Source organism: Lontra canadensis, unplaced genomic scaffold, assembly GCF_010015895.1.
Source record: "Lontra canadensis isolate GAN:19392208 unplaced genomic scaffold, GSC_riverotter_1.0 scaffold94, whole genome shotgun sequence".
In the NCBI taxonomy this organism is placed as follows: Eukaryota; Metazoa; Chordata; class Mammalia; order Carnivora; family Mustelidae; genus Lontra; species Lontra canadensis.
The window spans coordinates 3,305,944-3,320,596 of NW_022631088.1; the positions used below are offsets into that span (position 1 = coordinate 3,305,944).

The 14,653-nt window shown below is 43.1% G+C and overlaps 1 protein-coding gene across 1 annotated transcript in view; it reads right to left on the bottom strand.

Moving 5' to 3' along the window:
* Positions 1-14,653, bottom strand: part of IQGAP1 (IQ motif containing GTPase activating protein 1) — a 100,143-nt gene that overhangs the window by 30,936 nt on the left and 54,554 nt on the right. Inside the window, exons 13-15 of the mRNA XM_032836822.1 lie at positions 14,399-14,559; positions 13,898-14,022; positions 12,002-12,165 (exon numbers count right to left, since the gene is read on the bottom strand). Of these exons, the coding sequence (XP_032692713.1) occupies positions 12,002-12,165; positions 13,898-14,022; positions 14,399-14,559 (450 nt within the window). The remainder of the gene's footprint in view (positions 1-12,001; positions 12,166-13,897; positions 14,023-14,398; positions 14,560-14,653) is intronic.

A 14,653-nucleotide genomic window follows, 5' to 3' on the forward strand; every position in this document is an offset into this window, starting at 1 on the left:
AGAAGTGGCAGAAGGACCAAACGGCAAGGGGCCCAGGGACTTCATTAGTGTGACAGGGGCCACCCTATGAATATGAACATGTGGTACTTTTTAAAAAGCCCCCTTGGGCAACAACACTGACATTCTCTATGACGACTGTTTTTAAGAGCATCAGACTTTATCACAGGTAAAGCCAGGAGCCATTACAGGCAATCTAACATACCCGCCCCTTTAGATTCTAAAACTTGAATGTTAAATCAGTTGTGGGAAAGTTAAAAACACATTTTCACACAGAAACATAATAAATGGTGATTAGTTTCCTTGGCATGGCCAACAAAGGCCTCACAGGTCCATAATGTGGTCTGAGTTGAATACTGGGGACACAAATGAAATAGCAGTGTTGGCTTACTTCCCCCTTTCTAAATATGTCTTGGGCTTTTTTTTTTTTCCCAAGAGAGAGACCACATGAGCTGGTGGGGGTGGGGGTGAAGGGGAGAAGGAGAGAGAGAATCTAAAGCAGGCTCCTCACCTAGCACAGAGCCCGACATGGGGCTCAATCTCACCACCCTGAAATCATGACCTGAGGCAAAATCAAGAGTCAATGCTTAACTGACCAAAGCGCCCCCAATTATTTTTTTTTTCAGTAGCTTACTGGCAATCATTTGCTCTGAAAGACTTTTTTTTTTTTTTTTTTAAAGATTTTGAAATGACAAGTAGGCAGAGGCAGGCAAAGAGAGAGAGGGAAGCAGGCTCCCCGCTGAGCAGACAGCCCGATGCGGGACTCGATCCCAAGACCCTGAGATCATGACCTGAGCTGAAGGCAGAGGCTTAATCCACTGAGCCACCCAGGCGCCCTCTGAAAGGCATTTTAAGTAGAACCGGACTGCCAGAAATAGCCTTCTCTAGTATCTTCCAGTGTCCACGAATCTGGCTACCACTCTCTGATTTGGGCAAGTGGCTTCGGGAGCAGCCCCGGGACTCTGTGCTCTGGGGGCACAGGCAACACGGTCCATACCCTGCTGTCTGCCTAGTCTCAGCCTGAGAGTCAGAGATGGAAACCTCTGACACCGACTTAGCTTTCAGGGATTGTACTGAGGTTATAGAAGTTTCAACTGTCTCCAGCAGGGTTGTCTGTTTGCTCATGTTTCCAATTCGGTAGACGAAGATGGGAGTCTTCTCCACAAGAGGTGAGGAACCTCAGGTTTTCACACGGCCAGGCTGACAGCATCATGTTTGAGATGATCCTGGCAGAGCCAACAAAATTAACTGCTTCTCAAGCTCGAGCTAATAGGCATCGGAGTAAATGGCAGATCAAAACCCCACTCTGACTGTCTGGTGTGAATACGATCTGCCAGTGAGACAACGGGGTGGGGGTGGGGGGCAGGAACCACAACGATGGTGCCAGATGAAGCAGGGTCTGGGCTCCGAGGCCAAGTGGAACTTTTCACCACCCACAGGAGGCCGACCAGTTGAAGTCACCAAAGCTCAGAGGTCTCACCTGCCCCCACATTACTGTGGAGGGAGACACAATGTTTCACTCAGCAGAGCCAAGCCGGCCCCAATTTCTGCCATTTATAAAACACACTGGTGACAGGAAAGGCCAAAGGCAGGCCACTGACACTGAAAGCAATGATCTACTCCTTTGAAATGCAGTCTGCAAAGAAAGATCATTTAAGCAAACTATGGTAAGTGCTGGGCTTAGAATCCCAAGGGGGCACTGTCCCAATTTTAAGAAAGTGACAGTGGGGAACAAATCACCACAGAGCTGCAGAAGCTCGCACGCTTCTACCGCCCATCCCTGACCGTTACTGCAAATAGAAAATAGCCACACACGATCCCCCTAAAATCACACAAACAAATTCCGAACAAATTCCGGAAATGCCAAGCAAGAGCTTCAGGGTGACACAGGAGGATGAGGGAGCCACAGCTCTGGGACCATGTGAACAGGGAGATCCTCAGCGAGAGGGCTGGAGGCACAGGCTCCAACAGAGGAAGCCTGAAAATCCTCTCCCGTAAAAACAGAAGTATTTCCACAGAACCAGGCTCTTTGGGGTTCGCTTTTAAGTTAATTACCCATCAGACAGATACCTCTGAGCAGAATCTGCTACATGCAGAGCCAGGAGGTTTGGCACAGGAAGGCACAGCTTACTAAGAATTCTGCCCATTCAGAGTCGTGCCTTCTCTCTGCCCCAGGCGACTACAGCAGAACCATGAATACACATCCGTGTGTCCTCCCCTAAGAAACAGGGGGCAGAGCTACAGTATGGAAGGCAAGAGGAGAACAGATGAATGTCACAGGTGTGTCTGGGAAAAAATGATACAGAAATACTGGGAAAGAGAGGCGACATACATCACCTCATCCCAGGGCAAGGAAAGAACAGGTTCTCTCAGCTCTGATCAGATCCAGTAAGATGACAAAAGCCCCAGATCCCCCTGCATGCTCTGAAGAGATCACCCAAGATTAACACAAATCACTGAGCAGAGAGTTACACTCTCTGCTCACTGGGCTAGGTGTTGTGGAGATTACGGAGATAAAAAAGATTTAAAGTGAAAATGCTACATAAAATATGCTGAAACACTGCCCCTAACAACGCTAACGCTGAGCCAACTGGCTCCATTTCAGGAGAGGTGAAGAGACAGAAACCAGAAATAAGAGCCAAAAAAGTGGGCAGTGACTGTAGGTAAAAGAGGTGGAGAAGCCACAAATTACGGTAAAAGGAAAGGGACAAGGGACAAAAGAACGGCTATCATACACGTACGTGCACGTGTGTGTGTAAAGCACAGACTTGCACACCTCGAGAGGGCACTTCTTACCCCTTAATACGTCCTTAGAAGTCTCTCCTGTTATATGCAGCATGGTTTGCATGTGTGAGGAAAAATAAAATCCAGGCTGCAGCAGATCATGTGTACATGTATGTAACATATGTAAGAGTTTCTCTGTCGTCACACATGCAAACCATGCCACATATAAACTCTGCTACACATCCCATATACACATGTAGACACACACATACGTGAACCTGAATCTCTACAACATATGCATCAACTATGCACAAGCACTGAACATCCAGAATGCAGCAGAATCGTGTGGCCCGCTGGATTAGGTATAGTAATCTTTCAGTTACAGCACAGAAGCGGTGTGCCAAACAAAAGTATTTCAGTATCCCAACAATTGTGCGACAGTCACACAGGTGCATATCAGCTTTTTTTTTTTTTTTAAAGATTTTATTTATTTGACAGACAGAGATCACAAGCAGGCAGAGAGGCAGGCAGAGAGAGAGAGAGGAGGAAGCAGGCTCCCTGCCGAGCAGAGAGCCCGACACGGGACTCGATCCCAAAACCCTGAGATCATGACCTAAGCTGAAGGCAGAGGCTTAACCCAATGAGCCACCCAGGTGCTCCCATACCAGCTTATTTTTAGCTACATGCATGTATGTCTGTCTGTGTATACACATACTATAGGGTGGGGCAACAGAACGGAGATTCACCAGTCATTCAGATCTGTCATTATAAAATGGGTTCCTTCAGAATCCCTGATACCCATGGCTTGGCATTCGGATATTACTGACCAATGACTAGTAATTTACTTGTAGCAAGTATTCCAACAACACCAAGTTTAAATGAAGAGAAAAGTGACTATCAGTGAAAATAGTAGAGTAAGAGACATCTGAAAATCCTCTCCTACATGAAAGAAATAAAATCCTGGCAAAAATCATCTTTTTCAAAACTTGAAAAACTGACCAAGACTTGCAGCAAACAGAGTTTTTTATTCAAGAAAAAACACTGAATTGGGACAATTCAACAATTGTGAGCTTTGTGGCACTTCAAATGGCTCCACTCCTACCTGTCTCCCACCAAACACACACACACACACACACACACACACACACACACACACTCATCCTTCAGAGCCTCATCTGTTTCCAGAGAACTGTCATGAGCCAGCCTGTTAGCAGATCCCTAGAAAGCCACAGCAAGGCTATCTTCCTTTGAACTTAGAGCTTGCCCAGAACAAAACAGTTTTTTCTCCAGGGCCATTTACCAAAAACAGAAAGAGGCACTTGTTTAATATCACAGATGTCTACAGCAGTGGATAAAAATTTAGGCAAACAGTAAGTAACCAAAAAGATTAAAAAAAAAAAAAAAGTTTGAGAATGAGACGTGCAGAGAGCTTTGAAAAGTCTCTGACATGCTCCTGAGATGGAAATCCAGAAGGCCAAGTATACATGCAAGCTGTGCGCATGCTCAGAAGAGATCTGGTAAGGATGTAAGGGCTCACCTCTGGCTGACCTTGAGGTTCTGTGCAAGCATGAAGCGAGGGCTAAGGCAGAACCGTAAACTGCCTGGCTGAGTACTGAAGGTGTGCCCCAACATGCACACTGGCCCTCTGCAAAGGCTGGGAGCTTTACTGATTCTAGGCATTTAAAAATCCTCTGCCTACGGGTGCCTGGGTGGCTCAGTCAGTTAAAGGTCCAACTCCTGGTTTCTGCTCAGGTCATGATCTTGGGGTCGTGGGACGGAGCCTCGTGTTGGGCTCCACACTCAGCCAAGAGTCTACTTGTCCCCCTCCCTTTGTCCCTTCCACCGACCCCACTCACTCACTCTCAAATAAATAAATAAATAATTTTCAAAAAACTAAAATATTCTGCATCATCATTAGCTGACCTGTAGCTAATCAATCAGAGACTTCAGTAGCCACACATGACTTAACAGAATTGAAAGTCACCAAACAAACAACAGTAACAAACACAACAATAAACCCTGAGGAAGGGATAGACTCTTATTTCCAGAGTTACCCAATTATTAAAATATCCAGTTTTCAACAAAAAATTACAAGACATTCAAAGAAACAAGAAAGCATGATTTGACAAACTACAACATCCATTCACGATAAAAACCCATAACAAAGTAGGTTTAGAGGGAATATTCCTCAGCATAATAAAGGCCCTATATAAAGAACCCACAGCTAATATCATGCTCAGTGGTGAAAAACTGAAAATTTCCCCCTAAGGTCAGGAATAAGACAGGGATGTCCATTCTCACCACTGTTATTCTACATAGTACTGGAAGTCCTAGCCACAGCAATCAGACAAGAAAATAAAAGTATCCAAATTGGTAAGGAAGAAGTAAAACTTCCATTATTTGCAGATGACATGATATAGAAAACCCTAAAGACTCCACCCAAAACACTACTAGAATTGATAAATGAATTCAGTAGCATTGTAGGCTACAAGATCAACATACAGAAATTTGTTGCATTTCTATATGTTAATAATGAAGCGGCAGAAAGAGAAACTAAGAAAATAATCACATTTACAATTGCACCAAAAATAATAAAATATCTGGGAATAATCTTAACCAAGGAGGAGAAAGACCTGAATTCTGAAAACTAAAAAAACAGCGACAAAAGAAACTGAAGATGATATAAACAAATGGAAAGACAGTCCATGCTCATGGATTAGGAGAAAGAAATACTGTTAAAATATCCGTATTACCCAAAGCAACCTACAGATTTAATGCAATTCCCAACAAAATACTGAAAGCATTTTTCACAGACTAATACAATCCTAAAATCTGTATGGAACCACGAAAGACACCGAGTGGCCAAAGCAATCTTGAAAAAGAAAAACAAAACTGTAGGTATCACAATCCCAGATTTCAAGTTCTACTGCAAAGCTGCTGTAATCAAAACAGCATGGTCCTGGCACAAAAGCAGACACAGATCAATGGAACAGAGTATACAGCCCAGAAATAAGCCCACAATTACATGGTCAATTAATCTTCAACAAAGAAGGCAAGAATATGCAATGGGGAAAAAGTCTCTTCAACAAATGGTGTTGGGAAAACTGGACAGCTACATGCCAAAGAACGAAACTGGACCACTTTCTTACATCATGCAAAAAAATAAACTCAAAATGGATTAAGGACTTAAACGTGAGGCCTGAAACCATAAAAATCCTAGAAGGGAACCCAGGCAGTAATTTCTGATACTGGCCATTGCAACATTTTTCTGATATGTTTCCTGAGGCAAGGGAAACAAATGTAAAAATAAACTACTGGGACCACATCAAAATAAAAAGCTTCCACACAGCAAGGAAACAATCAACAACACTAAAAGAAATCCTACTGAATGGGAGAAAATATCTGCATATGACATTTCCAATAAGGGGTCAGTATCCAAAATATGTAAAGAACTTACACAACTCGACACCCAAAAAACAAATAACCAGATTAAAAATGGGCAGAAGACATGAAAAGACATTTCTTCAAAGACACACAGTTGGCTAACAGACCCAAGAATGTCAATGTCACAATCATCAGGGAAATGCAAATCAAAACCATGAGATACCAACCCACACCTGTCAGAATGGTTAAAACCAAAAAGATAAGAAACAACCAGTGCTGGCAAGGATGTGGAGAAAAAGGAACCCTCCTGCACTGCTGGGAATGCAAACCAGTAAAGCCACTGCGGAGAACAGTACGGAGATGCCTCAAAAAGCTAAACCTAGCTCTCTCCTTTTGTCCACCATCATGGTACGTGCTGCTGACTGTTCCTCACCGCGTCTTCTCATAAGACTTTCAGGATCAAGCAACTTCCAGCCAAGAAACAAAGGCGAATCACTCCATTCCCCAGTGGATAAGGATGAAAACTGGTAATAAAATCAGGTACAACTCCAGGGAGGAACTGAAGAACCAGACTGGGCTCATGAGGGATCACACACGAGACGGCGCACACATTTATTCTGCATGAAGAGCACAAACTTGTATCTTCTCTCTGTGAGCATCGCTACTACCTGAACGACAGACATGTTTTATTGGGGAAATGATTCTTCTGCTACTTGGCTTCAGCAATAGTTGGTTGGTTCAATAATACACACGTGAGACCCCTTGTTTGAGAAAAAAGAATTAAAAATAGAACTGCCACAGGCGCCCGGGTGGCTCAGTTCGTTGAGCATCTGCCTTAGGGCTCAGGTCATGATCCCAGGGTCCTGGGACAGAGCCTCATGTTGGGCCCCCTGCTCAGTAGGGAGTCTGCTTCTCCCTCTTCCCCTCTCCCTGCTTGTGTGCTTGCGCAAGAGCGCGCATACGCGCGCGCTCTCTCTCTCTCAAATAAATTAATAAAATTAAGAAACAAAGGGGCGCCTGGGTGGCTCAGTGGGTTAAGCCTCTGCCTTCGGCTCAGGTCATGGTCTCAGGGTCCTGGGATGGAGCCCTGCATCAGGCTCTCTGCTCAGCAGGGAGCCTGCTTCCCTGCCTACTTGTGATCTCTCTCTCTCTGTTAAATAAATAAATAAAATCTTTTTTAAAAAAATTAAGAAACAGGGGCGCCTGGGTGGCTCAGTGGGTTAAAGCCTCTGCCTTTGGCTCAGGTCATGATCCCAGGGTCCTAGGATCGAGCCCCACATCAGGCTCTCTGCTCAGCAGGGAGCCTGCTTCCTCCTCTCTCTCCCTGCCTGCCTCTCTGACTACTTGTAATCTCGGTCTATCAAATAAATAAATAAAATCTTAAAAAAAAAGTTAAGAAACAAAAACAAACAAACAAAAAAAACCCAGAACTACCACATGACCCAGTAATCCCACGGTTGGGTATTTACCCAAAGAATACAAAAACACTAATGTGAAAAGGTATATGCAGCCTTGTGTTTTCTGCAGCATTATTTACAATAGCCATATTACAGAAGCAGCCCAAGTGCCCATTAACAGATGAATGGGTAAAGGAGATAAGGTAAATGGCATACTACGAAGCCATAAAAAAAGACTCTTGCATTTGCAATAACATGGATGGGACTAGAGAGTATGATGCTAAGTAAAATAAGCCAGTCAAAGACAAATATCATATGACTTCCCTCATATGTGGAATTTAAGAAACAAAGCAAATGAGCAAAGGGAAAAGGAGACACAAACCAAAAAACTGGACTCTCAATTATAGAGAATGTGCTGATGGTTACCAGAATAGAGGTGGGTGGGAGAATGGGCGAAACAGGAGATGAGGATTAAAGATCACCACCATGATGAGCACTGAGTAATGCACAGAATTGCTGAATCACTGTCTTGATACTGGAAACTAATGTAACAGTGTATGTTAATTATACTGGAATTAAAATTTTAAAAAGGAAGAAGAAAAGACAATTCTATGAAACTACCAAAGGGGGGGGGGAGAAACAGGAAAGCATGGTTCAAACAGGAAAAAAGGGAAAGAAAGACTTAATTCAGATATTCTGAATATGCTCAAAGAATTAAAGAAAACCATGTCTAAAGAACTAAAAGGATAAGAACAATATCTCACCAAAGAATAACAATAAAGAGATAGAAATTTATTTAAAAAGAACGAAATGAAATTCTGGAGTCGAAAAGTACAATAACTGCAATGAAAAATTCACTAGAGGGATTTCAGCATGCAAAAGAAAGAATCGGTGAACTTGAAGATAGGTCAATTTAAATTAGTCTGAGGAATAATCTCCAGTCTGAGGAACAGTAAGAAAAAAGAATGAGGAAAAATGAACCAAGCCTCAAAAACCTGTGGACACAATTTATAATACTGATATATGTATAATGGAATTCCCAGAAGGCAATGAGAACGAGTAGGAAGCATAGAGAACACTTGAAGAAAATCTGAACCGACCTATAACAAATACAGACATGGAATTAGTAATCAAAACACATTCTACAAAAACAAAACAAAACAAAACAAAACCCAAAACACAAGACCACATGACTTCACTGATGAATTCTACCAAATGTTTAAAGGCAGTCGACACCAACCCTTTAGAAACTCTTCTAAAACCTCCAAGAGGAAGTAATGCTTCCCAGTTCAGTCTATGAGGCCAGTATTACCCTGATACCAAAACCAGACACAAAGATATCACAAGAAAAGAAAACTACAGACCAAATTTAAATTAAGATCTTTTGCTTGCTAAATTTAGAACTCAGATGATTATTTTTAAAACCACTCCCAAAATGGCTAGAGGAACTACTAAGCTAAGGCCTAAAAAAAAGCCAATTCTACCAAATATGCAGTCTACTAAAGCCAAGCCTGGCAGTATGAAGCAAATTTTCCTCTAACCTGCCCCCCTCCCTTCTCCTCCTTTGGTGAACTCTCAAAGTTATTTCCCAGCAAAAGGAAATGCTTCAAACTCTAGTCACATCCTCTAAAACTTTAACTGCCAGGACCCAAACAAAAGGAGCAGTCAGGCTTACAGCATGAGTGAGAGCAGGTACAAGTTATACCCTCCAACAACTCCCTCCTTTTTCAGAGGTTGCCTTTTTTTTAGCAAACCAGATCTAGGTTATTCGCCCAAAGCCCACACCTCTGTCCATCAGACCTAAGATTCCTTCCAGACTTACATGGTAGCAAAAACAAATGCCGCCACCATTGGCCTTCCCAAAACTACTGCAGCCAGGCCCCAAGTTAGAGATTCTGAATCAGCAGGAACAGAGTTAAAGCTTAGGAATCTGTATTTTAAAAATGACTTTTCAAGTGTTTTAACAATCAGCCAAGTTTGAGAGGCTCTGATCCAAATGATCCCAAATTAATATCCAAGACAGAGAACTCCATTTACAACTTCCCTACAGCCAACTGCTTCTCACCCAAGTAAATGAAATCAGTTGATCCCTTTTTCTAAGTTTCCTGACTACACAACAGGAGCTGTGTTTCAACATTCAGCACAATCATGTGCCTCTTAAATGAAATCTTGTACTTGCCACATTTACATGATTAGGACATGGTAATGCCAATACTCTCCTGACAATGGAATCAAAGGGGACCTATCAACACTGTAGTAATATCCACACTCTTCTGTCCCAACCCAAACTTACAGAGCCTGCATAGGTATGATTATACAAAAGCTCCAATAACACAGAAGCCCTGGTCTGTTTTTCTACCTTTGATTTTCCAGAAAGAATCTGACCCCCTAAATGAAGAATTTCTTTTAGAGGGGTACCGGGCTGGCCCTGTCAGTAGAGCAATTCTTGATCTCAGGGTTGTGAGTTTAAGCCCCACCCTGGGTGTAGAAGTTACATAAATTTTTTTTTTAAAAATTAAAAAAAAAAAAAAAAAAAGAATTTCATTTATTTCTTCTGCTTGCTACCAGAACCTCATTGTAGGGAGCCTCTAAGTCAGAAAAGAAAGGTATCGTCCTTCCAACAATGAATTGTTATTAGTTAGGAAGAACCTAAAAGGAGATCAATCACAATTAGAAAAACAGAATTATGCCTTAACCATGGAACTAATATCTGAAGGTCTACTACATACAAAGCAACTTCCTACTCAGCAACATGATAAAAGGAGGTATAAATCTTGTCCATTTCCTCAACAAACTAGCTGAGAGGTAAGACAAACTTTTTTAAATGGTATGTTTGTGTTATAATCGGCTACAAAAGTCTCTATGTTCATAGGAGCATTGCTCCAAATAGCTATAAAACAGAAACAACCCATGTCCATCAACTGATGAATGGATAAAAGGTGCTAAAGCCACACAATGGAATATAATTTGACCATAAAAGGAAATGATGTACTACTAGTACACGCTATAACTTGGATAAACCACACTAAATGAAAGAAGCCAATCACAAAGGACCACATATTAATGATTCCATGTCCGTGAAATGTCCAGAATAGGCCAATCCACAGACGGAGGTAGACTTCTGGTTGCCTTGAGCTGGAGAGATTGAGGGAAAATGAGAAGTGACTTATGAGAGCCAGGTTTCCTTTTGGGGTGATAAAAGTGTTCTAAAGTTGATTGCAGCGGTGGTCGCACAATTCTGTGATGACTGAACACCGTGGAAATGTACACTCTGAAATGGTGAGATCTAGGCTATGTGAATTGTATCTCAATAAAGTTATTATAAAAACATGACATTATCTGCTAAAGCTTAACACACGTGCATTCCCTATGGCACATACGTTCTACTCCTAAATGTACACCTAATAAAAATGATAAATGTATTTACCAAGAGACACGTACTAAAATATTCAAAGAAGCATCATTTGTAATAGCCAAAAAGTGGGAAACAATTCAAAATTTCCAATAACAGAATCTATAACCACAGAGGGGAATGGGACACAACAATAAGAATGAACAAACTATTGCTTCTTACAACCACACAGATGAATTTCACTAATACTATTTTGGGCAGAAGAAGCCAGAAGCAAAAGAGTACATAATGTATGGACTCATGTACCATTCTTTTTTTTTTTTTTTAATTTATTTGACAGAGAGAGATCACAAGTAGGCAGAGAGGCAGGCAGAGAGAGAGAGGGAAGCAGGCTCCCTGCTGAGCAGAGAGCCCGATGTGGGACTCGATCCCAGGACCCTGAGATCATGACCTGAGCCGAAGGCAGCAGCTTAACCCACTGAGCCACCCAGATGCCCCCTCATATACCATTCTAATACCGTTTTAAAACAGGCAAAAATTCAACTGTGGTGTTAAAAATCAGGATGGTGGTTCCCAGCAGGTGGGGTAGTAGGAGATGGATGAAGGCAGAATGGGATGCTGCACACTGTTCTGTTAAGTTTTTCCCAGGTATGCTCAACTTTTGAAAATTTATACAACTGCATACTTACATAACTTACACATTTTTTGGATCTTACACTTTGACACAGAATTTACTTAACGAGACACAAGAAGGGGGGCCCCTAGGTGTCTCAATTGGTTTAGCATCTGTCTGACTCTTGACTTCAGCTCAGGTCATGATCTCAAGGTTGTGAGGTCAAGACCCAAGTCAAGATCCACACTGGGCATGAAGCCTGTTTAAGATTCTCTTTCTCCCTCTCCCTCTGTCCCTCCCACCCCTTCCCTCTCTTAAAAAAAAAAGAGAAAGAGATAGAGATAGGGATATGTTTACAACAAAAACAACAGAGAACCCCCCCACACACACACAAAGTCGAAACATGTACTGTCACATCTCATGTCCTTCCAGTGCTCTGAATCTAAAGGTGTCCAGGAAACAGCCCTACCTTTATCTTGGTTCCCAGCGGGAGGAAGTTCTCTGAACACAAAGGGACAACTTCACTCCACTCACCTGGGCTTTCTCTCTCTTGGCTCTGATCAGTGTGTCTTGGTAATGCTGGGCCACCGCTGCAAGGACGCCCTCAAGTTTGGCCGCAGGAATCTGCAGGGCCTGCAGAGTCTTCTGGGCGTCACCTTCGTCCAGGGCTTCATTAATTAAACCAATGGCTAAAATCCCTAAATATGAAGGGACAAAGGTTATTTTTTTAATTAAGAAATGATATAAACACATCAATTTTTAAACATGCTACGTAATCAGAAATCTACCCAAGCGCTATCATGACTCAAATTACAATTTGCCACCTGTAATATTGAGCAGCATTTAAATTTTTAAAAATTTTTGGTTTGTTTCATTTAAAATAAACTCCCTGGTATCTGTAGTCCCATTGAAACCTCAAGTCTGTTTTATTTTTAATTGCTCTAACGTGACAGAGAATTTTGACAAAACTGGCTTTAATAGTATAGCTTTCACGTATGATTGAAACCATTTCTGATTCACAAAATGTTAGCGTTCAAGGGCTCGTAAAAAGTCCCCTGATTCAACATCTTTAAAAAAAGACTAGGCTCAGAGATTTCTTCCTCGAAATTCCACTTTGAATAAGTGGACAGCTGATCCCACCCCAGGGCTCCCTAACCCTAAGGCAAGGCTCTTCTCACCAATCAATGCACTGTTTTTCAGAGGAAAACAAATTAAAACTAGAAATGTTCACTCCTCAGGTATCTCGGGCAGCTGTGCTACTCCTGTAAAGATTCTGTGATATAATAAAAACTCAGTTGACCTTTGACCTCAGTTCCTGGGAAGGCACCACTAACCCCATTAGAATTTCCCAAATGAGGGTGCCTGGATGGCTGTGTTGGTTACTCGACTGCCTTTGGCTCAGGTCATGCTCCTGTGGTTCTGGGATTGAGTCAGCATTGGACTCCCTACTCAGCGAGGAGTCTGCTTCTCTCTCTGCCTACCTCTCTCGATCTCTCTCTCTCAAATAAATAAAATCTTTAAAAAAAAAAATCCTAAATGACTGGATGATCTATAATTATCTGTTATTCCCACCCCGGCTTCTAGGACCACCCCAGAGTTTAGGCTAAAGAGGTGGCCTCCCCTCCTCCCACTCATAGCCTCAGCATGGGGGCTGGTCATGCTGGAAAGACCAAGCATGTGATCAGAATATGGGGGCTTTAAGCCCCTTGATATTGTGGTATCAGCCCAGCTTTCCTATCTTGAGAGAGGGGGTGGGGTGGACTGGAAATGGAGTTTAATTACGTGGCCACTGACCAATCCTTCACAATCATCCTTGAAAACCTCTGCCTGGCCAAAGTTCAGGAGAGCTTCCCTCACTGTGATTCACCTCCCGAAGATGCTGCCTGAGACACAGAAGCTTGGCGTTTGGGTCCCCGCTATATTTGGGATCACTACTGGTCTCCTCTTTTGGCCAGTCCTGATTTGTATCCTTACTTAAAAAACTATAATCATAAATATAGCACTTTCTTGAGTTCTCTAAGTCATTCCAGCACATGACTGGACCTGAGGCAGGGTTGCTGAGGGAAGCTCTTGAGTTTACAGCCAGTGGCTCAGAAGTGTGGTGACCTGGGAACACCTCAGAGCCCGGGCTGGTGACTGAAACGAGAGGAGTCTTAGGGAAGACCTAAGCCCTACACCCACGCGGATGACCTAAGGCGGGGTGGTGAGTGTCAGAACTACCTGTTATGAAACATTCAAAAATAATAGATCACACTCAAGTCACTCCTGAGAGTTTTAGTTCTGGTTACATACCACCTGACTGGAGCGGTTGCCTGACGTTTTGGAAACAATATGCAACCTCAGCTGGAGCGGCGTTTAGAAGCAGCTCGCAGAACCCCACCACCTGGCACGGGTTCATTCTCTGAGGGGACGGGTGGGACCGTTACTCACGCTCGTGCTCCTCCTGCACCACCAGATTCACATGGTCCACGCAAGCCTGGATGTCATTCCATGTAATAAACGCAGTGTTTTCTGCATGTGCCTGTGTTTTTAGTTTCATCAGCTCATCCAGATACCTGCCCCGCCCCCCAACAAAAAAAGCGATTAAGCACAATGTAAGAAAAGGGACCTTCAGGATTGTCAGGGATGACAGGAATGAGAAGACTGGAGACACAGCATCCAAGGACCAAAGACAAGCTAAGGCGCTCCAACAGCCTCACATATCTTGGGGGGCAGCTTTGAGACTGGGGAGTTACCTTCAGCAAAACGAGAAAATGCAAAGATAGCACTTTTTCTTTTAAGGTTGTGCTTTTTTGTTTTTTTAGTAACCTCTACACACAATGTGGGACTCAAACTCACAACCCCAAAGTTGTGAGAGAGAGAGAGCTGACCCCCAACAGAGTACAGAGTAACGGTGTCCCACGGATCCCATCTACTGCCCTGGGCACCCACCTCTGACAGTTTTCTTCTTCGATATTGGTAAGGCCGGTCACAGAACTGCTCAGCTGTTTCCACACTGTGTTCATGTCCCCCGACTCCAGCGCCCTGTTGATTAGGGCCACCGAGGACAGCATTTCCACGGCGACAGAGAGCTCGGGGTGGGTGAGGCTATGCTGTACAGAGAAGGGGAGGGGAAAGGGTGAGGACAGACAGTCTTGGATATAGAGGGAGGTCAGAGGTTCAATTAAGCCGTAAGAAGTCTAAGTT